The sequence below is a fragment of the Solanum stenotomum genome, chromosome 4, assembly GCF_019186545.1.
Source record: "Solanum stenotomum isolate F172 chromosome 4, ASM1918654v1, whole genome shotgun sequence".
NCBI classification, from domain to species: domain Eukaryota; kingdom Viridiplantae; phylum Streptophyta; class Magnoliopsida; order Solanales; family Solanaceae; genus Solanum; species Solanum stenotomum.
In genome coordinates, this window is record NC_064285.1 from 12,622,102 (window position 1) to 12,649,321 (window position 27,220).

A 27,220-nucleotide genomic window follows, 5' to 3' on the forward strand; every position below is an offset into this window, starting at 1 on the left:
ACATAAATATTTATATTGAAGATTGTTCCTCAATAACAAAATATCAGCATGTACTTTAATTTCCTTTTAGATGTCCCAGTACAGACACCAGGTAATAGCCTAATAGAATAATTATAGCCATTCACACATAACATATATCAGCGGCATGAGTGTTACATCTGAGCAAGAGGTAAAACTAATTCTATTCATCCTGGTCTGATCCGAACAGATATATCTAAACCAATGACTTCACTTTTTGAGAAGTAGGCAATAAACCAGGGGTAAGGCCGTAAAATACCCCAAAATAGAGGTGGTAAATCTGCAATGAAGGACAATGTCCTGCCCTTCAACAAATCTTTAAGAAGATTCATACCATAAGAATCAAACCTTCACTAGTTTAGCAGCAGCGAGTGCATAATCCTATAGAATCAAACCTTCACTAGTTCAGCAGCAGTGAGTGCCTAATCCTATAGCGCTCCTGAACACTAGCACAATCTATACTTTCACATCTGCCCATCTGGCAAAGGTGCTCTGAACACAAGCTTACCCCCCCCCCTCCCCCAACCACCACCACACACACAGCAAGACAGCCATCTCCTCTGGGATGCTAAATTCTCAGAGTTCAGAGAGTTTCTACAAGTCAAAGCCTTCTATAACAATCAAGGTTTCGGTTTCTCAGGACCAAGTCCAAGTCTCAAAATCTCCATGAGCCAGATCAGATCTCAGAGTTGAAGACGAACAAGAGTGTCTTTAAGATTCTTTTTATGCTGTTTAACTATATCAAAAGTGCCTATCACATGCAATAACATGAACTACGAAATCCAATAACTCTGTATTAAGAAATTTATCGAATATGTACAAATATTAAGTTCACAATCCAATTATTAACACTTCAAAATCGATAAGATTCAACAGATAGACCCTGGAATTGCATCCACATTGAGATGTCTGCATAACATGTAGCCCATCTTTTCGGATGTGTACAAACACAGATACACAAAACAAAAAATTTAATGCAGATGCAGAATTGAACATAAGATTCATAGATTAAATGAAGTATGACTTACAGAGAGAGCGAAGAGACGATGGTGTGGATGGAGTAGAGATGGTGAGAAGCTTGCGATGTTATATTGTAGGCTTCAAAAACCTAAATTGTCTTTGTCAAAAAAACCTAAATTGTGAAAACAAGACAAGATCAGTAGAGGTAGGGGTAGAGACCTCGAAGAAGACACTACATAAAAAATTGGGTAAATCACATAAATATGCTATATTAAAAAAATATTTACCATCTATGGCAATATAATTTTTGTAACTAAATATAACAATTTTTTGGATTAAAAAATTGTACAATCTAGTCTGCTTCGCCTACCCTTTTTTTCTCTTTCCTCTTCTTCTTTTAATTTTTCTTCTTCTTCGTCTCTTTCAGTGTTATTCTTTCTTTCCTCCTCTTCTTTTTTTACTCCACTTCTTCAACTTCTTTTAAAATTTGCATTTAAATAATTATTCTCAACTCAGTTTTTGCCCAGATTTCACTATTTTTACCAAAAACACAACAAAGAGGAATAGAAAAAATAAAAATTTGTACAATATCATGTTCTCAAACAGAAATTTCAAATCTCTAAAATTATAGCAGCAAGAATTCACCATTGATGGTCATTATAAAGCTTCAAATTTTGAATTCATTATATGAATTTTATGAATTCGTGATTAGTTTGGATGTGTTAATTGATCCTACAAATAATTGAAAATGTCATATATCTCTATTTTAAGTGGGTTTGGTTAAGTTTATAATTGATTTTAGGAGAAATATAAGATTGAAACTCGAATTAACTGAAGTTTATGGAACTGTATCGCAATTGTATTAAAGTTGTATTAAACATGTTTTATAATTATATTAAAATCATGAACAATACATTTATAATACATATTGCAAACTTTACTCTCTTCTTAGTGATACCAACACAATGATTTAGGTAACACACTTATAATACATTTATAATACATGCACACTACATTTTAATACATTTTGCAAACATCACTCATGTTCCTCATGATACAAACCAAAATAATTTATGAGACACATATAATACATGTTTTATTCATGAATAATACAAGTTCAATTCAGTTTATAAATTATTGTCTTGTCTTTCGTTAGTTACGTTTTTCATTTATTTAGAATTTTCTCTTCTAATTCAATTTTTATATTGTGTAATACACTTTTAATGCAAATTTAATTCATTTTGTAGTTTACTATTTGTTATTATCAGATTACTTGTTTAATTATTATTGATATAAGTTTAATTCATTCTATAGATCATTGTTTGATTTTTCATTCGTTACATTTTTTATTCATACTTAATTCTCTTTTCTAATTCAACTTTAATATTTGTGTAATACACTTTTAATACAAGTTAATACATCTTGCAGTTTATTGGTTGATTTGTTACAATTGAATTACTTGTTTAATTCATTATTGATACAAGTTTTATTCACTTTATATTTTAGAGAATACTCTTTCGTTTACTACATTTTGCATTATGTTTAATTCGCTTCTAATTCAACTTTAATATGTGTAATATATTTTTAATTCAAGTTTAATTCATTTGGCAATTAATTATGTTTTTTCATTGGTTACGATTGGATTACTTGTCTAATTAATTATTGATACAAGTTTTATTCAGTCTATGAATCATTGACTACTCCTTCATTTGCTACATTTTTCATTCATATTTATTTCTCTTCTAATTCAATTTTAATATGTGTGTAATACATTTTTAATTCAAGTTTAATTCATTTCGTAGTTTATTGCTGATGCATAGAAAAAAAAAAGACTAATCTGGCCATGCTTTACTTCACTTATAAGACATGTATAATACATGTTTTATTCATTAACAATATATTTATAATACAGCTTGCTAACTTCCCTCTCTTTTTAGTGATCACAACCCAAGTAATTTATAATATACTTATAATACAATATAATATATGCATTATACATTTTTAATACATAGATTTAATGTCCAGAACATTGCAATTGGTTTAAGTAGAATGCTTGTTTTTATATAGCAAAATTGAACTTTATGTCAATGATGAATCTTACAAGTACAAGCTTTATCACTAATAAATAGGTTCATTTCGGATATAGATTCAGTAATAGGAAAGACACTATTGAGTTTATAGAAAAGTGAGAGCAGAGAAATTAAATAGAGTACTATTTACTAGTTTTGAGAGAAGTTGCAATTGCATCTTCATCTGTGTATCCATGAGAATCACGCATAACGTGAATTGCATTGCAATCTGATTCAATGTAAAGAGGCGAGAGAGAAAAAGGAGGCGAGAGAGAAAACATAAATTTAATAAAATACATAGTTTTGTTATATATTGCTATAAATGATAATAATTAGAGAGTATATTTAAATAAAGTAATTATTTTTTAAAAGGGATCTACCCAAGTAATTAATCCAAAAATTATAATAACAAAAGACCACTTAGACAAAAGAAAAAAATAACTGAATATACTTCTTATAATTGTGGAAAACTAAGACATATAGTTAAAAGAACAACTTTCACATATAGCAAACAAAAAAATCATATTTATATGCTATAGCAAAATTTGCATAATTGTGTTCCATAGCAAACATATATATGTATAATTCGATATACATATACAATTGAAAGTTGTCTATTTCGCTATACATATATACAAAAAGAAGCAATTGTATAATTCGTTGGCTCTTCTTCAGATTTGTATAATTTCGCTGGCAAGCCATTTGTATAAATTGTTGTTAGCCTCTCGTTTGTATAAATTGTTGACAAAAATATTTGTATATCAAAAATCACTCTCTCTTTCGCTTTATACAAACATAAATTATACATTATACAAACATAAAACTGGGCAGGAGAATATTTTTATTGTATAATTATAAGTGTATAGGACGAATATATATGTATTCGCATGTGTATATACAATTTTCTCGCGCTTTATACAAACATAAACGCAATTTATACAATTCTGTTGTATAAAACGAGAAAGAGAGAAAGGCAAAAGAGAACTGGGCAGGGGAATATTTTTATTGTATAATTATAAGGGTATAGGACGAATATATATGTATTTGCATGTGTATATACAATTTTCTCTCGCTTTATACAAACATAAACGCAATTTATACAATTCTGTTGTATAAAGCGAGAGAGGCAAGCACAGAGGGAGTGAGCGAGAGAGGAGAGTGGTGAGCGAGAGTTTGAGGGAGAGAGGCGCTGGCAAACAGTTTGCTACAGGACACAATTAAATCAAAGTGTGATTATACCATTTAATTTGAATTAATACTTTGCCATTATGTACAATTTTCCCTAGTTAAAAATTGTAAATTACCCCCAAAATCCTAAGAAAAAACAAATATTTGAAGTAATAATCGATAATGAAGAAGAATATACACAAATAGAATATATAGATTATGAGCTAGAAAGTAATGATAGTATATATGAATTATCCGAGAATGAAGTAAACGAAGAAGAAGATAAATTATATAATAATATAGATGACTGAAAAAGACGTACAAATAATAACCCAAGAGGATCATATAACTGAAGAATCTACGGAACAAAAAGTAATATTTGAACAAATAAAAGGAAAAGAACTAGACTTAAGTGTAGAAAAAATATTTAAAGTACCAATAATAAAAAAATTATTTAAAAGACAAAAACAAGAATATTATGTGGTAAGCCAAAAAAAACACATAATAGATTTTAAATATACCAGAGGAAAAGCGAAAATACCAATAATAAATAAAAGAATAATAAACAAAGAAATACAAGAAATTAAAGCTAAAGACCCAATAAAATATGTACACCTAGGAGGAACAGAAATATTAATAAAAACATGTTTCAGAGAAAGAATAGATACAACAATAGAAATATACCTAGCAGACGATAGAATAGTAGAACCTATAGAAAAAAGTATAATAAGTGCAGTAAAGGGAAATCTAATATACCAAAAATTCAAATTTATAATAAGCGCCAATTATTCAGTAGCAGTAAACGATAGAAACATAGATAAATCTCTAGTATTATATTGGAAAATGTCAGGAATAGAGTTAGCCCCAGGGAGTAAGATATTTACAGCAAGATGTAAAAATCTATATGTACTAACAACAAAACATAAAATAACAGCAAAAAATAAGATAAATAGAATAAAGATAGAAAATCCCTTTGAACAAATTGTTACAGTAATAGATAATATGATTACAGTTACAAAGAAATAGATACGAAAAAGAAATTACAATCGTTTCTAGGATTAGTAAATCAAGTAAGAGAATATATACCTAATTTAGCAGAAAACTTAAAACCTTTGCATAAGAAATTAAAGAAAGATGTAGAGTATCATTTTGACAATAAAGACCAAAAACAAATACAAAAAATAAAATTATTATGTAAAAATTTACCTAAATTATGTTTTCCAGATGAAAATAAAAAATTTACATATATAGTGGAATCAGATGCAAGTGAAATAAGCTACGGAGGAGTATTAAAATATAGATATAATAAAGAAAAGGTGGAACATCATTGCAGATATTATTCAGGAACATTTACAAACCCCGAAATAAAATGGAAAATAAATAAAAAAGAATTATATTCAATATATAAATGTTTATTAGCCTTTGAACCATACATCGTATATAACAAATTTATTGTAAGAACAGATAATACGTAGGTAAAATAGTGGATAACAAGAAAGGTACAAGATTCAGTAACGACCAAAGAGATACGAAGACTAGTATTAAATATATTAAATTTTAGATTTACAATAGAAATAATATGTACTAACAAGAATGTTATTGCAGATTACATCTCAAAACAAAGCTACACAGACTGAAAAAGAAAATACTATAGAAGAAATACTCAAAGCTATGAACCTAATTTGCACAAAAGTAGAAAATATTGACAAAGAGCTACAACAAATAAAAAGTCAGCAGCATGATTATAAAAATGCGGAGCTAAGTCGATCAGAAGACTTAAAAATTCCAGAGCTACAAGGTGACGTTGGGAAACACCTAAAACCCCATAATGATTTGTTACATGCAGCTACAGGAAGCACATCTGCAACAAAAGAAGAAAATAAAACCAGATATGTTAATACTAATATGAATAAAATATTCGAAAAATCATTTATACCAAAAAACCAAAAAGATCCATTATTCATACCACCTCAGTTAAACACATATAAAGAAAGCCTAGGACAAAACAAAAAGACTTATAACCATATAACCAGAGCTTACATAGAAAACATCCACAAAATACAGACCTTTCTAAACCAAAATCCAAAGTCCAAAAATACAAAAAAATCCCATGAAGATTACACTACACAAAATCTACAGGGATATAATAAGCTGATTACACAACCAGGAACAAGCACAAATCAAGTAGGAACTTGCTACAACTATGGATTGTTAAGTACCGTATATACCCAAACAGGAAATGAGATATCAATGATACCAGAGTTACATAAAGCATTTATGCATTACAAAAGGATAACTAAAGGAACACTTTTTTATATAAAGTTCTATTCAGCACCAGCAGAAATATTGTATGATGAAATTAAACATATCATACAAGTTATAAAAATTGGATTAACTAGAGAAATGATAATACCAGAAAAAATGGAACAACAAGACGAGATACAAAAGATAGAGATACCAAAATTTTATGCAAGAAAGCGGATTATTGGAATAGCTACTATTTTGAACGAGTTAACAACCAATTATCTAAATGGAAATTCAGTATGGAGCTATTATGCAAGGGAACAAACTATGATATATTCAAATTTCATAGAAATTAGAGAAGCAGATATGGAAGAAATACGACAATGGATACTAAGCTTATTAAAATTAGAACAACAGCCAACTACAAGAGCGATACGAAAGAATTTTATTTCACCAGAGATAATGACAAACTATTGCAAAACTATTGGACACAGATACCCAGATCATCAATGCTCGAAGTGTTATGGAGAAGATAATGTAATTCCAGCTGTCCAGCTAGAATAAAGAGACACCATACAAGATAAAAAGCAAGATTGACAAAAGATAAAAAGAGACTGACAAGATAAAAGAAAAATTAAAGTTGTTCGTCTTATTGTAAAAGTAAGTTAGTGAAGTAGGAATAATAAAAGTATGTAAAAGAAAAATTAAAGTTGTTCGTCTTATTGTAAAAGTAAGTTAGTGGAGCAGGAATAATAAAAGTATGTAAATTAGTGGACAGACAAGTGTAAAGTAGTAAAATAATGTTGTAAAGTAGTAAAATAATGTTAGTGCTAGTAGGATAGATGTAAAGTAAGGAATATAGGAGATATCATCTCTACTTGTATAAATAGAGAGTCATTAGGCACATCTAAGGCAAGACTTTCTCAACGGAAAGCAAGCCTCTTTGTAACAAAATACTCTCAAATAAATATCAAGTTTTAATCTAAGATATGGAGCAAAATATACCAGATCTATTAGAAAAACAGGGTATATCTATTTATGATTATGCATAGCTAAATCTATTGATTCCTGAATATCATAGCATGATTAAATAAGTTCATACTAGTTATTATATACTAGAATTATTTGAAGCATGTTTTCTAGTTTGTTAACATGAGGAAAAAAGGAAAAACTTCCAAGACTATGCCATACTAAAGTTGAAACCATAGGCAAGGAAACCGTGAGGGGAGTAAACAGAGTTGAGGCGCTGTTAGGAAGAAAGTACCTTTGAAAGTACGATGTTAATAGTGACAGGAAAACATGATTGAAAATAATCTAGTTTATAATAATCTAATATGAATCATATTCGTTATGCATATGATATGAGGGAATTATTGATTAAACAACAGAGCATTAATATGACTACTTATCTACATGATGAAATGATATTAGCTTATGAAACACTGATTTTATATATACTAAAAGATATAAAAATAATTGAATTAAGAAGAAAGATATGAAAACAAATATTTGACTTAGAAGAATTAGAACTAGCAACTCAAACCTGATATGAAATAGATGAAATATATGATCTAGAACAAATTAATATTAATGATTTAGAATTAGAATTCTCAGACTAATGATAAATTACGAATACCTTCAATATTGACAAACAACCATTGTAGATATCACCTTATTAGGAAATCTGATAAAAGAAAATATAGAAACATATCAACGAACCCAAGATATACAATATATAGAATATATACTAGAAAATATAAAAGAAATTATAAGATTAATACCTTTAGAAAAAATGTATAATGACAAAATTAATACCTGAAAATAATACCAGAAAAGAGCACTCTCCCCCAAGATTGGTATCAGAGCAAAAGAAACCAAAGAAGAACGCAACATCTTAATAAAAGGAGAGCTGATGTGACATGTTCACCTAATATGGATCATAGTAACATAAATTCCAGGTAAAAGAAGCTATTTTCATGATAGTGAACATGATAACGTTCAAATATATTTCTTGAAAAGAAATATAAACGATCGTATGCAATATATTTACCCAACTATGAGTCGGGGTCGATCCCACAGAGAATATGGAAGAATATTGTCAATAGTAAATATTTAACTCGATAGTCGTTATAAAAATGGGGGATTTAAATTGAAATAAAATAAAATAAAAATAATAAAAAGATAGCTTTGAACTAAGTATTTATTTATATTCAGATTATGAAAAGTAAGTAGGAATGTGTTCCCCATAAGCTCATAACGCAGTAATCCTAATAATAGTAATTTTTTTCTAGTGTATTACATGCAAAGTGATAAGTTAGGTATCTCTAAATCCTTGGTCCGGCATTTAGAGAATCTCACCCCGCACCTTGGTCCGGCTACGTGTGTATAATTTACTAACCCTTACCTTTACCTCATATTAGACATCATAATCGATGTTTGGCTTAGTTATTACTTCGCACCAATCGACACTAGCCTATTAGATAGTATCACACTAAATCTATGTTGATAATTCTTTTCTTGTTAATTACCTCCTTGGTCCGGCAAGTAGTAACAAGGCGAGTTCTAACGTTGGCCACCGTTAAAAAGACTTCTAAACGAAAGAATTATCAATGCATGCAAAATACTAGTCAAGAATTGCTTATTTACTATTCATACTTTGTTAATCGCTCATGGTTCCCACAACCCTGGTTATGAAAGTTAGCTACTCATTATCTCAAAAACACAATCAAAATTTATTAAAATAACTATGCTTGTGTTAATCATAAAAAGTTAAGAACAATAGCTAAACTATTTTTATTAATCACGAATACAAATAAATAATAAAGGAGAAGAAAGAATAAATCACAATTCTCCGGCCTCCACGGCGGCTCTTCCAAAGTTCCTAAGCTAGAAGAAAATTTATATTATGTCTTGTATCTTGGTTCTTGGCTTTTTTTCCTCTAATAATTATTTCTATGCACTATTTATAGATGTAGGAACCCTAAAATAAAATAATTGAGTTCAAGACAAATTAGGAAATTAAAACCCAAACAGAATTGAATTCCTACGTTTTACGCATGAACAGTAACTGCCTTAGACTTCCGCCGCCTTCAATAGTTGGAGTCTTGGAGATGCCTTCAATGACTGCCACGTGGCAACATATTCTTTTTTCAATTAGAACGCTGCAATTTTATATTTTATATAATATTATATTAAATTTAATTCATTAAGCTGCCTGCTTGATTTCCTTCTTCAACCTTCCATCTTTAATTCGTTTAAGCTCCAAACTTTTTCAACTTTACGTCAATTTACTCCTACAAATAAAATACACTATTTAGCACAATTTATAAAATTAATGCTCAAAAAGGACAAATATAAATAATAAATATGAGGCAAATAATGATTAAAAATATGTATTTTTAGCCTCACATCAGAACATCAGTTAATGTTGTTAAAACACATAGTAGTAATACTAACTATTTACCCAGACATTTTCTCTTCTTGAATCTAATTACCAGATACAAGCCAAACCTGCCATAAACCATCAAATATACCGTCAAAAACTGAAAACACAAGCATCAAAAAAGGCTGAAAAACAACCAATCTTGAAAATATGCATCACGTAGTTAAAAAAGATTAGAGTTATGTCGGCACCAATAGATCTCCTCCATCAAGATTCAAGACCCATTCTTAGAAATGACTTTTAGCAAACAGAGGACTCTGAATAAGTGTTGCTTTGAATTCATGGACTAGTTATGTAGAATTATTATACAAACTGAAAATTCCAACCAAACACAGGATCAGTAATGCCAAATGAGTACTAAGATTTTTTTTCATGTTCAATTTGACCTTAAACCTTTATTTATAAGCAGCGTGCCTCTTATTAAGCCTTAATTAATCCACCCATCTTTTCAGATGTGTAGAAATACATACAAATATACAAAACATAAATTTAAATGCACAATACAACAGAAGATTCATGAATAAAAAGATTAAGGGAAAAATGACTTACAAAAGAGCGAAGAGACGATGCGAGAGCTTGCGATGTTAACACTAAAACCCTAAAACCCTAACACTACTTCAAGCCCAAATTCATCTTTATGGACCATGGCTCATGGCCCATACCTCTCTATTTCATGGATCTAGAGGACAATTTTGTTTTTGTTATTTAATTTAGAGGATTTTACGGAAAAAAAACATTATGTATTTGTAGGCATAAAAATTGATATATAAAAAAGGGCAAATCACAGAAATCACATACTTTTAAGGCAAAATTACAATTTATCCCTTAAAAGTTTATAATTATAGAAATTCCTCATTTTCGCGCATCAAATTAGTGTATCAGCACTTATATTATTGTATCTCGCGCATCAGATTATTGTATCAACGCTTATATTATTGTATCTCGCGCATCAGATTAATGTATCTGCGCTTATATTATCGTATCTCGCGCATGTATCATCACTTATATAACTTTGATACATTAATCTGATGCGCGAGATACAATAATATAAGCGTTGATACATTAATCTGATGCGCGAGATACAATAATATAAGCGCTGATACAGTAATCTGATGTGCGAAAATGAGGGATTTTGGAGATTTGTAAAACTTATAAGAGATAATGGTAATAAGTAAACTAAAAAATTCCAACAAAGTCAATACTGAAGTTACTTTGAGATTTGCAACTGGGACATAATTTTTGAGAAGATCTCAAAAATTCCATGATTTGCTCACCAACAATCCGAGATAAGTCAAGACAGTTAACTGGGACAGAATTTTTTGAGGATGACCTCAAAAATTTCAATAAGGTTCAGCAAGAGTTTAGAGCAACTTTGAATACTTCCCAACAAGTGATCAGACAGATCTCAAAACACAAACTCCGAATGATGTTCATTTAACTTGACGTGACATGACACTTGGCAGTAACTTTCCAAAAACTACTTTTGAAAATCTATTTTCCTTAAAAACTTTTCCTTCATGTTTCAATTATATTTGCATAAAAAAAAATGTTTTGTCTTATCTATCAAGAAGCGGGAGATCGGAGAAATCAATCGAAGATAGCAAGACAAGGAGCAGACAGCCGAAGAGATCGACACAGATCAGTTCATTTTAAAAAAAAAAAAAAAAAACTAACAATTTTTCTGTGGACACAGGTCTATAAGCTTGCCTCAAGATCAACATATTCCACCATTAAACGAATATGGAGAAGTCAAAGGGGCAAAGAGCTCCCCAAAATTGACAATTTTTCTGTGGATGCAAGAAATATTTTATGCTGCTTATATCAAAGATTTTGGAATAGGAATGACATTATTTCATTCAATTCCTAACAAGGCGAAGTCCATAACAAACATGTAATTACATTCGGAGATGGGACAAATGAAAATCTTGAAGAGAGAAATATTATTATTTTCTAGCAACTAAAGATACCTGGAGGATATTTATCTGCATTATATTATCAGATATGATAATATTCTTACCCTGAAGGTTATTTATATCGTATTATCGAATGAGACGATACCACTACCCGGAGAGTCATTTATATCGTATGGTCAAATGAGATGATACCACTACTCCGAGGGTTATTTTTATTTATATTGTCGATTGAGACGATATCACTACCCGAAGAGTAATTTATATCGTATTGTCAAATGAGATGATACCACTACTCTGAGGGTCATTTTTATTTATATTGTCGATTGAGACGTACCGCCACCCCAGAAGATACCTAGAAGATCACCTATGTTGCTCGGTGGAGCATTATCTTCGTTTAATACCAGGGAGATATCAAGGAAAAAGATTCATGCATCGCGAGAAAAGAGATTCATGCATTGCAAGAGGAAAAAGATTTATGCAGTGCAAGAGGGAAAAGAGTCATGCATCGCGAAAGAAGAGATTCATGCATTGCAAGAGAAGATTCATACATTGCAAGAGAAGGTTCATGCATTGCGAGAAAAAGATTCATGCATCGCGGGAAAAGATTCATGCATTGCAAGAGAAGATCCATGCATCGCGGAAAAAGATTCATGCATTGCGAGAAAAAGATTCATGCATTGCAAGAGAAGATCCATGCATCGCAGAAAAAAGTCATGCATTGCAAGATAAAGAAGTCATGCATCGCGGAAAAGAGATTTATGCATAGCAAGAAGAAGAAACCATGCATAGTAGGAGAAAACTTCATGCATCACGGGAAAAAGATTCATGCATAGCAAGAGAAAGATTCATGCATCGCGAAAAAAAAGTTATGCATTGCAAGAGAAAGATTTACCCATCACAAGAGGATCAACATCAACTGCATCATTTTTTCTTTGCAAAAACGACTTCAAGAGAACCATCAACAACGACATCAAGAGAACCGTCAATATGTTACACCAGCTTATTTTTATTGTTTTGACATTAAATGAAGAGTACATTAAAGATTATATTACAAATATGAGACACATGCTTTATTTACTTCACGTCAAACCCGATAGAGTTGACGTCAAATGTTCAAGGAGAACAATTAAGTGTCAACACGGTAAAAGACACTGTCCCTCCATTTGAATGACATTTTTATACTAATGAGTTTTATCTCAGTCTTTGTCGAGAGCATCCAAGAGGATGAATTCTCAAAACAAACCACAGGTGCGGACGACATCAATTAAGATGCAGCACAACGTGAAACTTTTTCTTAGCAGCGAACTAGGACATAGTCCGAAAAGGAGTGCCAAACTCTTAGGACGCGAGCAGAGGAACGACTTCCACCACAATCAAACCATACCCCTATCAGAAGGCATGTGGGTTTTTCTTTAGGTTTATCGATTTCGGTTTTGCACCAGAAAAATTTGATTCTTCACTGGAGGCATCTGTCCAATCCGAGTGACAATACATCAAGAGCTTTGGAAATTATGTCAATGTAAGTTCTTACTTATGGATGTGAAGAGCTCCGTATTCATGGCTAAGAGGTTGCAAGCCTCTTTTTCATACTCGACCTATTTTGTCACTTTTTCGAAACCAAAGGTGATCTAGCATAATAGATTTCCTTTCCAACCAATCGAGTCGAACTACAAGCGGCCTGATTCCCTAAGCAAAGGGATATGTAGGCAGAATCAGTGTTGAAACTCGGCTGTATTCCAACATTCTCTCGTAAATCGTATTCTCGAGCATTCTGATGCCTTCATAATTCGATATCGGGATAACTTTTGAATCCTTTCAAAATCGTGCGTCAAATCAAGCGTATCGAACTACAAGTGGCCTGAATTCTCATATAGCCTGAGATATGTAGGAAACCTATTTCCAAGGTTCGGCCATAATTCCTAAAGTCCGCACTAAATCCCTTTTCCAAAAGATGAAGACGTGGTCGGTCAAAATTAGATTAGTCAATTTCATTTTCCTCGAATTTCTTGCATCAATCCGAGTAAAATGAGGGACAGTTGTTGACACCCAATTTTGACCCTCCCCGATAATAATTAATTTTTTGAGCTTTTTAGATTTCAAACGACTTAGAATAATTAGCTTTATAAAATTAAAATAGTTTCATGGTTATTTTAGGTAATTTCAATCGACTTTTTATAGTATTTTGAATAATGAATGTATTTCGTATGATTATATATATAACTAATATATTTTATAAATATTTGAAAACCATATCAAAAGATTTCTACATTGTTTTAGTAAATACGTTATTAATTTAGTCTAGTATAATTTATAGTTATAATTTTGAGTTATTGAAATCGGATAGTTTATATTCGAATTAATTATTTTATTTCGTTCAAGTTTGAGAAGCTCATAAATCAATCATATTAATTCGTCCTACCTAAGTTTCAGCCAAATTCACTAGTGAAATTCAATTTAGCTAAATTGGTAATTTATTTGGCTATATTAAAGGGTCCAATTTTGGGCCTTTATAAAAAAAAAATCAACAGCCCATTCCTTTTCCAATTCCCTGGGCCCAATCCTTTTTCCAATTCCCATACTCTAGCCCATTCTTGCTTTTAGCCCAAATTTCCAACCCAATTATTTTTTAACAAGAGAAACTCCAGCAAAACGTTCAGAACATTCCAGTTCAACGTTACAACATCTGCCAGCCGCGTCTTCCTCGCTGCAACAGCAGCAAAAAAGCATCTGCCAGCCGCGTCTCCCGTCCTTGGGAGCGTGAGATCGCTCCACGTAGCATCTCAAGGACGAGTGAATATATCGAGTCCATTCGTCTCCCCCTTTCCACTTCCGGAATGGAGTTGAAACCTCAGAAAAGTTGTCTCACCTGAATCGTGAAAGTCTTGGGGGAGTTTTGAATTTTGAATTGGTCTCCTCTTACCCAAATTTTATCCGTTTTCCCTCCTATTTCTGCCCTACTTTCATTATATAAGGTGGCCCTCTTTTCATCAGAAGGGGGGGATTTTTTTTTTAGAGTGGGAGATTTTGGTTGGAAATTTTAGGATAAGAAAGAAGGGCGTTGGTTTTAGGCATCTGATAAACTAGCAAATAGAGAGAATAGTTGAATAGAAGCATTCCAAAATAACTTTGAAAAGATCTAAGTCGTCTATTGGTTCGGTTCCTCTTTCTCGTGTTGTCGGAGTCTGCCGAAGTGTTCGAAATCCCTTTCAGTGGTGAAAACTCGTCCTTGCTGTCTCCCTGCTCAATATTGTCCCGGTTTAGCTGCCCGCGACAAGGTAATCAACTCGTAATCCCTTGGTTGTTTTAAGTTCACTATGTCGGTTTAGTGTATTATTCCTTGGGGATTTTGAGATGAGCTTATATGGTATGTTCAGTCTGATATTATTCTCTTCATCTTATTTTTGCTAAAATGGGGTAATGCGTGTTCATTTTCAAGATGGATTAACGCTCGTTTGGGCTTATATCTCTGTATGTGCTTTTCTTGAATTTATGACCATGATGCTCACCTTAAATCTGTCTCGTCCATTTGCTAACCTATGAGATGCTGTCCTGTTCCTTTCTTACAGTGATTTTCATATTCTGTTACATGTCTTGAAAGTGTCAAAGGATTTGTCTCACTATTCTTGAGCTTATTTCCGAGTTTAGATCGCTAGTGTTGCCTAAATCAGTCAAGTTTAATTTTATTGCAGTTGTCTTATGACTTAATGTGATCCTTCCATTTTCTTTTTATTTTATTTTTTTATTATTACTTTATTTGGTTTTGTCTACTGTTATTAAATGTTATCCCCATCTAGTTCATGTGTATAATTTTTTAGGAAATGTGTGTACAGATCCATTTGCTTGGAGTAAAAATATGAGTAGTCCTTTGCATTCAAATGAGTTCTTTTTTTTATAGAGCGATGCTGCTTGATGTCTATATTTCTTTAATTAAGCCGAAACTTTGGATTTGTTTCCTGGCATTCGTTTAAAGTCTAGACTAGGGTCGTTCCTGTTTTAGTATTAATCTCATAGGAACATAAAGTGATGTCTTTAATTTTATTTGGATCTATAATGTGGTTTACATATATATATATATAATTATATATAATTATGCTATACATCGTATGTCTTTCCAGCTGCTTTAAGAGTTCCATTTACTAATTCTTTTCTTTCTTTTCTTTTGTTATGAATCGCGTTCGAGTCCCTTTTGGACTCCCTCTTTGCATATCCTAGAGTCTAAGTTCGATTCTGCTTCGTCGATCAAATAAAGTTGAAAGGGAAGCTAAAATACAGGGTAAATGGAAGCAAAAAACGCAGGGAAAGGCTGGTATACACTGGTATACAGATTTTGTATACATGCTATACATGTCAAAACGCAATAAATGCAAGGCCAAAAATTGAAACAGGTGTTTTGGAAGTTGAATTAGGTTGTATACATTTGGTATATAGTCTTATATACAAAAAAAAATGGGCTGGATTCATACGATATACACTGGTATACAACCAGCATATACAAAAACGGAAATTGAGCCTAAGCCCAAAATCAGCAGCGAATTTGGCCCAAGAAGGGCCCAAATTCAATTTCTCCCTACTCTTTAATTATTTAATTATGATTATTTATTATTTATCATGTGTTGACTCTAACCTTTAAATTGTTAACTAACCTAATTAAATTCCCCAAACGATAAGTTATATTTCTTTACATTGGCTTACTTTTAATACACTTTTATTTATTTATTGTATTCATTTTATCTTACTAATCAAATATATTGGCCATATGTTATTTTAATTAAATCTTTTGTTCTTAAAAAAAATATGTTTTGAATGCCTCTTCCTTTAATCGTTTTGCTTATTTAAATGGTTTTAAGTTAGCACATTTCTCAAATGAACCAATATAAAAATAAAATAAAATTGTGTGTGTTCTCTTTTTGTCAATTGATTTAAAATGGTCTCATGCTTTAATTGATTCAAATTATTATTTTTTTAAAAAATGAATTAAATAAATTTTAATTAATCTAGTTTTATTAAAATTCTAATCACTGGTTTCACAAGCCAAATGTGTCATTATTGAATTATTTTCTCTAAAAAAGAAAATGTGTCGTTTATCTAATCTTTTATATTTTTTTAATTAATTAAATATTGTAATTTATTTAAATATTCCTATGTTAAATTTCTCAAAACTAGTCAAATCATTTTAAGTCAAATTGCCGGTCAACCGCAAGTTAGCGGGCATTCCGAGAGCCTAACACCTTCTCGGAGTGTACATTGAACTTCGAACCCTTTTTCAATTGATTTTATCTGTTTAAGTCTTTTGAAAAAACTTGCATTTTTCTTGATTTTTTACTAAAAATTAAGTGGCGACTCTGTTCTTTTGGAAATTCAATTTCTCTTAAACTATAAGTTTAATCGATTTTTCGAAAATTAAGTCATTTTCCTTGTATATATATTTTTAAATAAAACATATATTTTTTACTATGGCTTGATCTCCTTTGTGTTCATTATTTTACCTAGCTAAATAATTATTTATTTTGTTTAGATTGATGTTATTAGAGATGCTATGAACTATATGCAAGAACATAAACGTCGAAATAAAATGTCTACAAAATTAATTGAAAATATCATTTATTTTCATTACTTTTACGTTTTAGAAGTTTGATTTTCGCTTGAAAGACAATTTTCATAAATTCATATACTACTTCTTTATATTATATGCGACTTAAAATTTAAAAGTTCTTAATCAAAAGTTCAAAAAATAATAATATCTAAATTCGTTAAGTATTTCATAATTTCATTACTATGGTAACTTCTCATTCCACATGTTAACTGGTAATTAGGGTATATTTACATTTTCAATAATCTAATTCTTTTTTTTTTTACATCTTAAAATCATATTAGATTGTTTATAAAAGATGAAATAAAGTTAGAGTCTGTTTGGCATTATTTTTAAAATGACTTTTTTAAAAGTGCTTTTGGAAAAAAAAAATTCTTTCTAATTCATTTGAAAACTGTTTTTGATAAGCAAATCGTGTTTGACTAATCTTTTTTAAAAAGTTCCTTTGAGAGTCAAATTACGAAAAACGGCAAGTATCAATGTACTTATAATATTAAGATTATTTTAGAGAGAAACTATTTTAAATATTTATTAGAAAATTTTTAATTAATTTTTTTCTTAATTAAATTAAAATATACATATTCAAATTTTCAATCAATATTATACATAAATAAATATTAACATGATGACTTAAATATAATTCAAAATTTCAAGAAAAATAAATTTAAAAACCATTTCACAAATTAAACCACTATATATGAATAATTCACCACAAAAAAAATAAAGTCCTTCATATTTTTAGTCCTACAAAAATGTTGTTGTTACATTTATTTATGATTCTGTAAAATAAAACGTAAAATAATATATAAAATGTAAAGTAATAATAATTGATAAACATAAATAAAATAAAAAATTATTATATAAAAATAAAAATATTTTTTTTTAATCTTAACCAAACTTATGAGATATGTTAATTGAGTAATTAATAAGGGTTATATTGGTAAATATGTATATATGAGAGGGATATTTTAGTTTTCAAGAAAATAATATTTTGCTTTTGCTTTTGCTTTTTGTAAGAAGCAGAAATTTTTAATTTTTTCCCAACAACAGAAAAATTGCTACTACTTCCATTAAGGCAGTTTTAAGAATTTGTCAAACACTGATATTTATTGTTAAAAGTGTTTTTCCAAAAAAAAAAAAAATACTTTTGGCCTCCCAACAGTCATGCCAAACATGCTCTTAGATTGTCTCTTAGATATACACATTACCAAATTTGAATATTTTTTTCTCTTCTTCATTACTTTTTTTTCGATACGTTATTTAACTTATTATTATACATTAACTTGAATGAATAATTTCATATGGGGTTAATATCTCACATATATTTAATCAACAAAAGATATATATCTATTATCTAAAAGATCATGAAAAATATAGTAAAATCATGAAGAGGCGTTTCATTATAATTATTGTCTTTTATAAAATCATAATATTAATTAAAGCTATTACCGAATTCTCAACTACACACTTATTCTTCATGGGGGTCTTATCACCCCCTGAACCTTTTAAAAGTGAAATATCTAGCCCCCTACAAACTCACGCCCAGATTCGTATTAGGTAGTAATCAACACGCGCTGCCACGTAATATTACCCTTTTTTATAATAATAAAAAATTAATTATTCTTTTATATTTTACTTTTTTATAAAATATATTTTCATTTTCTCCTTTTCTCTTTCTTTTCCATTTCTCCATTTCTTTTTCTTTGATGCTTCTGCAGATTTGATGACGAGGATGCCATGACTACCGCATCTTCGACCTTCACCGGAATTCTAAACACCAGGAAATCTCGTTCTCTAAAGCTAGAGACAAACGAAAAACTTTATCACTGATTAATGTTTACAACAATTTCAATAAATGGGTCTTCTTCATTAAAGGGTCTGTCACCCAATGATGAATTCTTCTCCATTAATTGAATCTATTACTTTAGTGAACTCTTCCATTAATGACCAGTCTAAAGTTCGATTCTTCTAACTTTCAATTTTGATTTTGATTTTGATTTTGCGCTACCAACAAATTTTCAAATTGATGAAAAATGGAGATATGATGAAAAGTATGTGATTTGAAGATATGAATTGGCTTAGTGATGAAAGGTTGATGAGGGCGGTGTCCTGGTGGTCGAGGTGAGCCCGCCGGTGTCTATGGATCTTATGAACATTGAAGGGAAAAGATAAAGAAGGTAAAAAAAAATAAAAGGAAACATAATTTTTTTTTATAAAAAAAATAGAATATTAATATGAAATAAATTAAATATTTATAAAGTTAATATTTTAATCATCTTTTTATCTCTCACTCTCCCAAAGAGAGTGAACTACATCTTCTTTGCCACATCAGCATTTAGGGAGCAAATAACTACACTTTAAAATAGTCCAATGGGGTAATAGAACTCTCGTAAAGTATGAGTGTGTAGTTGGGAATTCGGCTATACGTTGGGGGGTCTTTTGGCCATTTTCTCTCTCTATATATAACTTAAAGTTCTTCAATTTCTCTTTTAATTTTAAAACACATCCATTAATTATTCTCTAGCAAGACCTAAATATTCCAAGATGATGTCATTGATAGCCAAGACTTCCATTTTTAGGCAAAACGTTTAAATTTCGAAGAAAGGGTCACGAGTATAACTTAACTAATACAAAAAAAAATAAAAATTAAAACTTATGAGATATTAAAGTTAAAAATAGAATATTCAATCGTCTTTGACCATCTTGATTTGACAATATTTATATGTTACTAGCCATATTAGCTCCACTTTTTTTCTTTTTGGAAAAGCATTTCATGATCGAAGCATTCCAAAATTTAATTAGATTATTCATTCTTTTTAGGGAAAATGCATAAGTACCCCCCAGCCTATGCCCGAAATCCCAGAGACACACCTAATCTTTAATAAGGTCCTNCCCCGAACTTATTTTATATGTAATATTCTATCCCTTTTTGGCCTACGTGACACTATCTTGTGGGCCCAGCGCATGTTGACAAAATTTTCAAGGATAGTGCCACGTAGGCCGAAAAGGGGTAGAATATTATAGATAAATTAAGTTCGGGGGGGTAATAGGACCTTAGTAAAGGTTAGGTATGTCTCTGGGATTTCGGGTATAGGCTGGGGGGGTACTTATGCATTTTCCCTTCTTTTTAACTCAAGAAAGGAGATGACTTATATTTACAGAACTATTTTAATTCTAATCTTTGTTCATCGAAGAGTGATATAGTTGAATTTATAATGAGGTTAAAAATATGTGTCACAATTTATTTTGTTAAATTTGATTATAAACAGTTAAAAATGTTCATGAACGAGTTAAATAAAAACATTTAGAAAGATAAAGCGAGTAAAAAGAATCAACATAAGATGTTTAAGTGTTCATGGTCCGATCCAAAATTGTTTAGTAAAACTTGAGAGCCAAGACTTAGTGAAATATGAAAAGCTTGCAGCACAAAAATATCAATATATTGCTTTTTGTATTGTTTAGAGTCTCACGATTTATAATTGTGTTAAAAACTATTAATTATACGTAAAATAAAAGAAGGTGATACTTCAACAAATAGTAAAATTCCACTCGAGTCCTTAAGTACTATGTCCAATGACCATATTGCACATGAAAATATTGTTAACTGTGCTAGCTAATATTTTTTTGTTGTTGGCAGGATAAGATACGAACATATCTGATGTATCTGTCCTTTTGTTCTTTTATCATGTTATCGGGACACAAGTCCTCTATCTTCATACTATGAATTTCAATTTTATTTTCTCGATAATAATCATTTTGTGATCTCGATAATAAGTAGAGATTGAATTTCACCGAACACTATCTCTAAAATCGATAATTTCCCCAAAAACAGTTTCCACGACCATCCTTTACTAATGCCACATGTTTACCCTTCAAATACTATTTTTCTCCAATCTAGCTACTAATATTTTGCAAAACTTCGTTAACATGGAAAAATAATATTAGATGGAACAATAAAAATTATACTCCTACCGATGATAGAATTCATCAGAGAAGTCTTTCAAAAAAGTTTTTCTAAAGATAAAATACTCAAAAAGTAGTTCTGAAAATCATAAATAGCAAACTTGGTTTTCAGTTATATTTTTTCTTAAACTACTGGCCATTTGGTACAAAAAATTAATAATAAAATCAATTATTTTCTTAATTTTTTTTTATTTATTTAGTATTGATTTGACACAATTTTAAAGACACTTTTATAGTAGTAATAAATATAACATAATTTTATAATATCACCTTTTAAATATAATAAATTCAAAAATAATCAAAGTTTTTAAACANAGTAACTCAAAAGCCATAAATCAATCTAAGTGGAATTATATACTTATTGTTTAGTATTGATTGACTTTTTCTTAATAGTTTGATGACAATCTCTTACTAATTATTTTGCACATAAAACTACAATTAATGTATTTATGATTAAAAAATATATGTAATTAAGTTTACAGTTATTTTTTACGTAGACATATTCGATTGGCATTCATAGTTTTTTGCCAGGATGGGTTTAATCACCCTGTTGAAGGCTTTGACTTGTCCACTCACCTGGGTATGATATGCAGTTGCTACGGACCTTCCGGGACCCTTGGAATACTTCAATGGAACTCAAGTGAAAATTTCACATTTCTAATACAATTATACGAGAAGAATCCACGACTATTGGTTGGCCGTCGTGGAACTTGGTAGTGAAATCTCAGGCTAAAGCATCTCTAATAAATCGATCATAACTTTTTACTCTAGATCAGTGTCGGCTCTTGCCTATAAATTTTAAGGCCAAGGTCTTAGGCCCCCAATTTTTGGGCCTCAAATTTCTACAAAATAAAAAAGGTTATTTTTAATTTTTTCATGAAAAAAATTAATTATTTATAATAAAAAGTACATTTATATATATATATTGTAATCTTCTTAGCCCCATTGAAATAGAAGAAATCAAGAAAACATTGTTTTGGATTCTTACATTTTCTTTGCTAACTCTCACATTATTTATCCTTTTCAACTCCTTTTGCACTCTATTTCTTCAAATCTTTGATAGTTAGAGTACTACTTTGTCAAAAATATGAATCAATAGTCGAAAAGTGTTGAACAAAGTGAATTACAATTTTTTTTATTTCTTCGTAACTTCTCATATTAAAGTGGGGTATACCACTTATCAACTTTTTGAATCAAATTCTATGATTCTAACTCTTATCTCTATTTAATGTATATTAACTTACTACTTATAGAATTATGTTATCAATTCATATAATAATTGTCTCAATAAAATAATGTTTTTCAATGTTAATTTGATAAAATCTTACCTAAAAATAATAATTAAAAAATGTATCTGAAAAAATCATTTATAGAAAAAATATTAAGTAATAATTTACATCTAAAATTTAGAAAAATAAATAAATACAACTAAAGTCTATTTAAATTTTAGGCCTCTAATTAAAATTTCGCTTTAGGCCACAAATTATGTTGAGCCGCCCCTGCTCTAGACTCAGATTTTCGAATGGTTGGTGGCATTGGAAAGAAGAGTCAAAGAAACTTAATTTTATATATAGGTAAAGGGACACATCACTCTTCATACTATAATAGATATGCTCGTTTAAAGTTGATCCAAAGAAAAAATCATATTGAAACTCAATCGATAAAGGAGTTTTCAACTCAACTTTGTGCTGGATGATTCTTATGACCTTAATTCATGTCCAAAATATCCCCACACTAAAGAATTGCCTTCAACGTACCTATGAAAATTTAGGAATCACTTGGTACGGGCCTATACACATTAGAAAAATAGTATAGTTCGGATCTTAGCTTAGAAACTTTTTGGGTGATACACATGTCATTTATTATAATCTCATGAAGCCTATGATCACGAGGCACGCATAGATATGTGAATATCACCCATGACTAAAATCTCGTCGCACATTTCATATCAAACCAAAATTTGTTGCATTACATTCACTTAAGCCTGCAACTAAGCTAAGTTCTGCTTGCTAAAGTGTGTAATAATTGATTTTGCATGAATGAAGGTTGTGCTTCTAATTCAGTGATCCCATCATCTTCAAACATACCTGCGAGCTTTTTCACTATAGCTCTCGATCTATATATCACTGTTCAGTCTAGGTTACCTTGTGAGATTCGATTTAGAAGCATATATAGCTCATCGATCATACGTCTTTTCTAAAGCCTGGCTACTTGTTGCAAATTCTAGCAATATATTTTTATGTGGTATTAGAATCTTGATGAATGTATAGACTAACACATAATTTAATCACTTTGCTTCTCTGAGAAAGGAAAATAAGAATCACTTAAATGCCACTAAAAATGTATTTTTAGCGGCATTTAGCACTAAAGCCTATAGAGACACTTGATCCAATGACAATTAACTAATACCGATAAAGGTTTTATTACTCTTTGTTAATGTGTATATTTATTACCACTAAAAATTGTTTTTGTTGCAATGAATAGAGTATATAATTGGTATCCGTATTCTTGCATTGTAGTTGATCATTTTCTTTGTTCCGATAGTACCGTTGAAAGTGTAAACAGGTGATCTTCCATTGTTGTTCTTTATTCCCTTGTCATTTCATCAAATAACATTCATAAGTTAATTTTCTTCTTCTTCGATTTGGCAAGTGTTGCAAGCAATATCTAACAAAGAGTTGGTTTATGATAAGTATATAGAATCAAGGTGCATGCATTTAACTTTGGCTAAATTCATCGGTGATCCTTAAAGCTGACACCAAATTTTACTTAGACACATCAACTGAAAGATGTTCATTTTAGACATCTCATATAGAGTTTTGGTGTGTCATTTTGACACTTTTTTTTACAATAAACAAAAAATTGGAGAGTACAATACACTCGTTGATGAAGTGACAAACAATCAATTAATTATTAACATGTGTTATTTTAAGTTAAAAAATATTTTAAAATCTATTTAGTAAATAAAATACACTACGCGCAACAATTTTTTTTTTTTTTTAATATGATTTTAAAATTTGTTTCAAATCTTGTTTTTCCTATTTTGATGTTGTTTTAAGATAAAAAGAGAGAGGGAGGGGCGGGGGGGGGGGGGGGGGGGNNGAGAGAAAATATAAAATATGAGTGTAGTATCCATTTAACGTTTTTTTTTTGTTACAGTCAATTCTTTTGTGTGTTTTTTTAAAAATTATTCTTTTCTTTTGTTTTCATAATTTATTCTTTTTTTTTAGAGTTGTTTTGTGGGAAGAAAAGAGGGAGAGGAAGAAAGAAAGAGAAGAAATATGAAATATGGGTGTTCGTATTCATTTTTTCGGCGAAAAAGGTGGAGCGAGGTGATAGTAAATTTAGAAAAGCAATACAATGGAGAAAAAATTGGTTTGAAAATGAATTTGAATAAAAAATTCGACCTCGATTGAAGGAGTTTAAGCTTGAAAAAATGGTGGGAGGTGGTGGCTTGAGAAATGGAGACGAAGAAGACAAAATGAAATAAAAAATAGCTATAAAAAGCCTTTACGCGCTAGTGTGTTGAGTGTATCACACTTAGTTTGACATGTCAGCAGAAAGTGTCAAAATGACACATCAAAACCTTATGTGAGGTGTCTAAAATAAGCATTGCTCAGTTGAACTGCCTAAGTGAAAGTTGATGCTAACTTTAGGGGGTCATCGATGAATTTGACCTTTAACTTTAATTGCTTAAGAGTTAACAAAATATATATTTCATAACATAATATATTTCATTTTATTTTTATTTAGGGGTTATTTGGTATGATGAATATGGAAAGCTAATTCTGAGATAAATTTTGAGTAGCCTTTAATCTCTTGTTTGGTTACAAAATCTGGAATAACTTATATATTTCAAGATTAATAGTTAGCATTAGGATAAGTTATCTCTACCTTTTGGTGGAATAATAATACTTTTAATACCTTATATAGTAACCTTCACAACTCCTTATTTTTATGATGATTCTTCGTATTTTTCATTAAAAATTACACTATATAAATATAATTTTTATTTATGAATATATCGTTGAATTTATTTGAGTAATTCTTATGCTTATTTATATTTTGATTTCTCTACTAATGAATTACATATTTTGATTAAACATTCGTTTAGTCACTTGAAATTTTATATTATATATATAAATTATTATGAAGGTAACTTTAATATTTTACATTTTAAGAGTGATATGTACTTAAATTAACTGACATAAATAATATATATTCTTTTACTTTAACAAACGTAAGATTAAATTTTTTATTTTTACACACACTATTTTTGAACTTTCTTAAAAAAAAAAATTAAAAGAATAAAAGAAATGTTTGACAAATAAAATTAATTAAAGTAACAAACGTAAAATGAGAATGCACACACAAAAATATTTAAGCGATATAAAATGAAAGTTTTATTTTTAAGAATGAATAACAAAAGTTTGCAAAGAAAATATAACAACTAGATAAGGTGGAGGGTATTTTTTTAAATAAATAACTTATTCTTAGAAAATTATGCAATGTACATTATTTTGAATACAACTAATCAAACAATCAATAAAAAATATTCTCAGGATAACTAATCCCAGCATAACATATCCCAACATAACTTATCCTAGCATAACTAATCCCAACATAGCTTATCCAACACAATTAATTCCAACATCACTTGTTTTCAAACCAAACAACCCCTTAGTGGACATAAGATATATTCTTGCATCAATCGTGACTCTTAATCACGTGTTATCATTTACTATAGTTTTTAAAATAAAGACTTATGGTTTTCCAAATACTTCGGTTGGCAAAAATAATGAGATAAAATTAACACATTTTTCATGTATGAGAAGTTATTGTAAATAATCCGTGATGAATCTATTTATCTTTATTTATTTTATTTGTTGTATTATAAAACACAATAACTATTTAAGTTTGAGCGATTTAAAGATGTGAACATAGATAAGTGTGAGATGATGTCATGTGTTTAGAAACTAGTAATATGGTGCTATATCCGCCTGGAGTCTACAATAAGATTTGTACCGGAAAAGTGAGAGGGATAGAAATAAATAGTGATGGGATAAGAAAATAGTGATGGAATAAAGTTTTTGTATCTTGTTTGGTTGTCATTTTTGGGATAATTTATCCCACCATTTATATCATAGTGATGGAATAAGTTATCTCAGAATATTTGTTCCCAACCAAACAACCCCTTAAAAGTACAAAGTAACTATCTTTCAAAACACAACAATATGCACTATGAAATAAGTCTTATTTATTAAATCAAGCATAAATTTTCATTTCACACTTACCCTATCCCTTTTCCTTTTATGTTTGCTTTCCCTTATCATCCTCATCCACCTTCTCCTCCTCTATCTCCTTTTCCTTCTCCAACTTCTGCTTCTTATTTTTTGGTTCTTGATCTTCTTCATGGTCATTGTCATCACAATCTTGACCGTCCGCATCCTCGTCCTCATCCTCATCCTCATCCTCATCCTGATCATCATCGTCAACCTCATCCTTATCATCATTACTATTTTTTTCATTCTTATTGTTGTTATGATTATTATTATCATCATTATCATCACGTTCATTGTTATTATTGTTATTCTCTACATCGTTATTAGAAGATCCGTCATCATCATTACTCGTTCCTCCATGTGTAATGGTATCATACCCATCACTGTCAGAACTCTCATCACTACTAGACATATATTCATAAAAGAAGAAATCTTCACTAACACCATGCTTTAATTCTTGAACCATCTCCATAGATCTTTTAAGCTCAGGAAAAAATAACCTACAACAATGTATTAGATATGAAAATATGTACTTGTATCAGATACTAAATTAAATAGAGAAAATAAAAATT

The 27,220-nt window shown here is 30.0% G+C and overlaps 3 protein-coding genes across 7 annotated transcripts in view; all 3 read right to left on the reverse strand.

The window, feature by feature from the left end:
- LOC125862319 (cytochrome c1-2, heme protein, mitochondrial-like) overlaps positions 1–27,220 on the reverse strand; it is a 924,866-nt gene that overhangs the window by 812,591 nt on the left and 85,055 nt on the right. The window lies entirely within an intron of this gene.
- The window catches only part of LOC125862338 (uncharacterized), a 533,211-nt gene that overhangs the window by 469,069 nt on the left and 36,922 nt on the right, over positions 1–27,220 (reverse strand). The window contains exons 1-3 of one of the 5 annotated variants that reach the window (XM_049542389.1): positions 10,092–10,167; positions 9,922–9,968; positions 1,047–1,126 (exon numbers count right to left, since the gene is read on the reverse strand). The exons of 3 other annotated variants lie outside the window; for them this stretch is intronic. The gene's annotated coding sequence lies outside the window, so the exon portion shown is untranslated. Of the gene's footprint in view, positions 1–1,046; positions 1,127–9,921; positions 9,969–10,091; positions 10,168–27,220 lie in introns of those variants that run through there. One more of the 5 variants, XM_049542394.1, reaches the window with a different exon arrangement.
- Positions 26,677–27,220, reverse strand: part of LOC125862758 (phosphopantothenoylcysteine decarboxylase subunit VHS3-like) — a 29,588-nt gene continuing 29,044 nt past the window's right edge. Inside the window, exon 2 of the mRNA XM_049542894.1 lies at positions 26,677–27,148. Within this exon, the coding sequence (XP_049398851.1) occupies positions 26,677–27,148 (472 nt within the window). The remainder of the gene's footprint in view (positions 27,149–27,220) is intronic.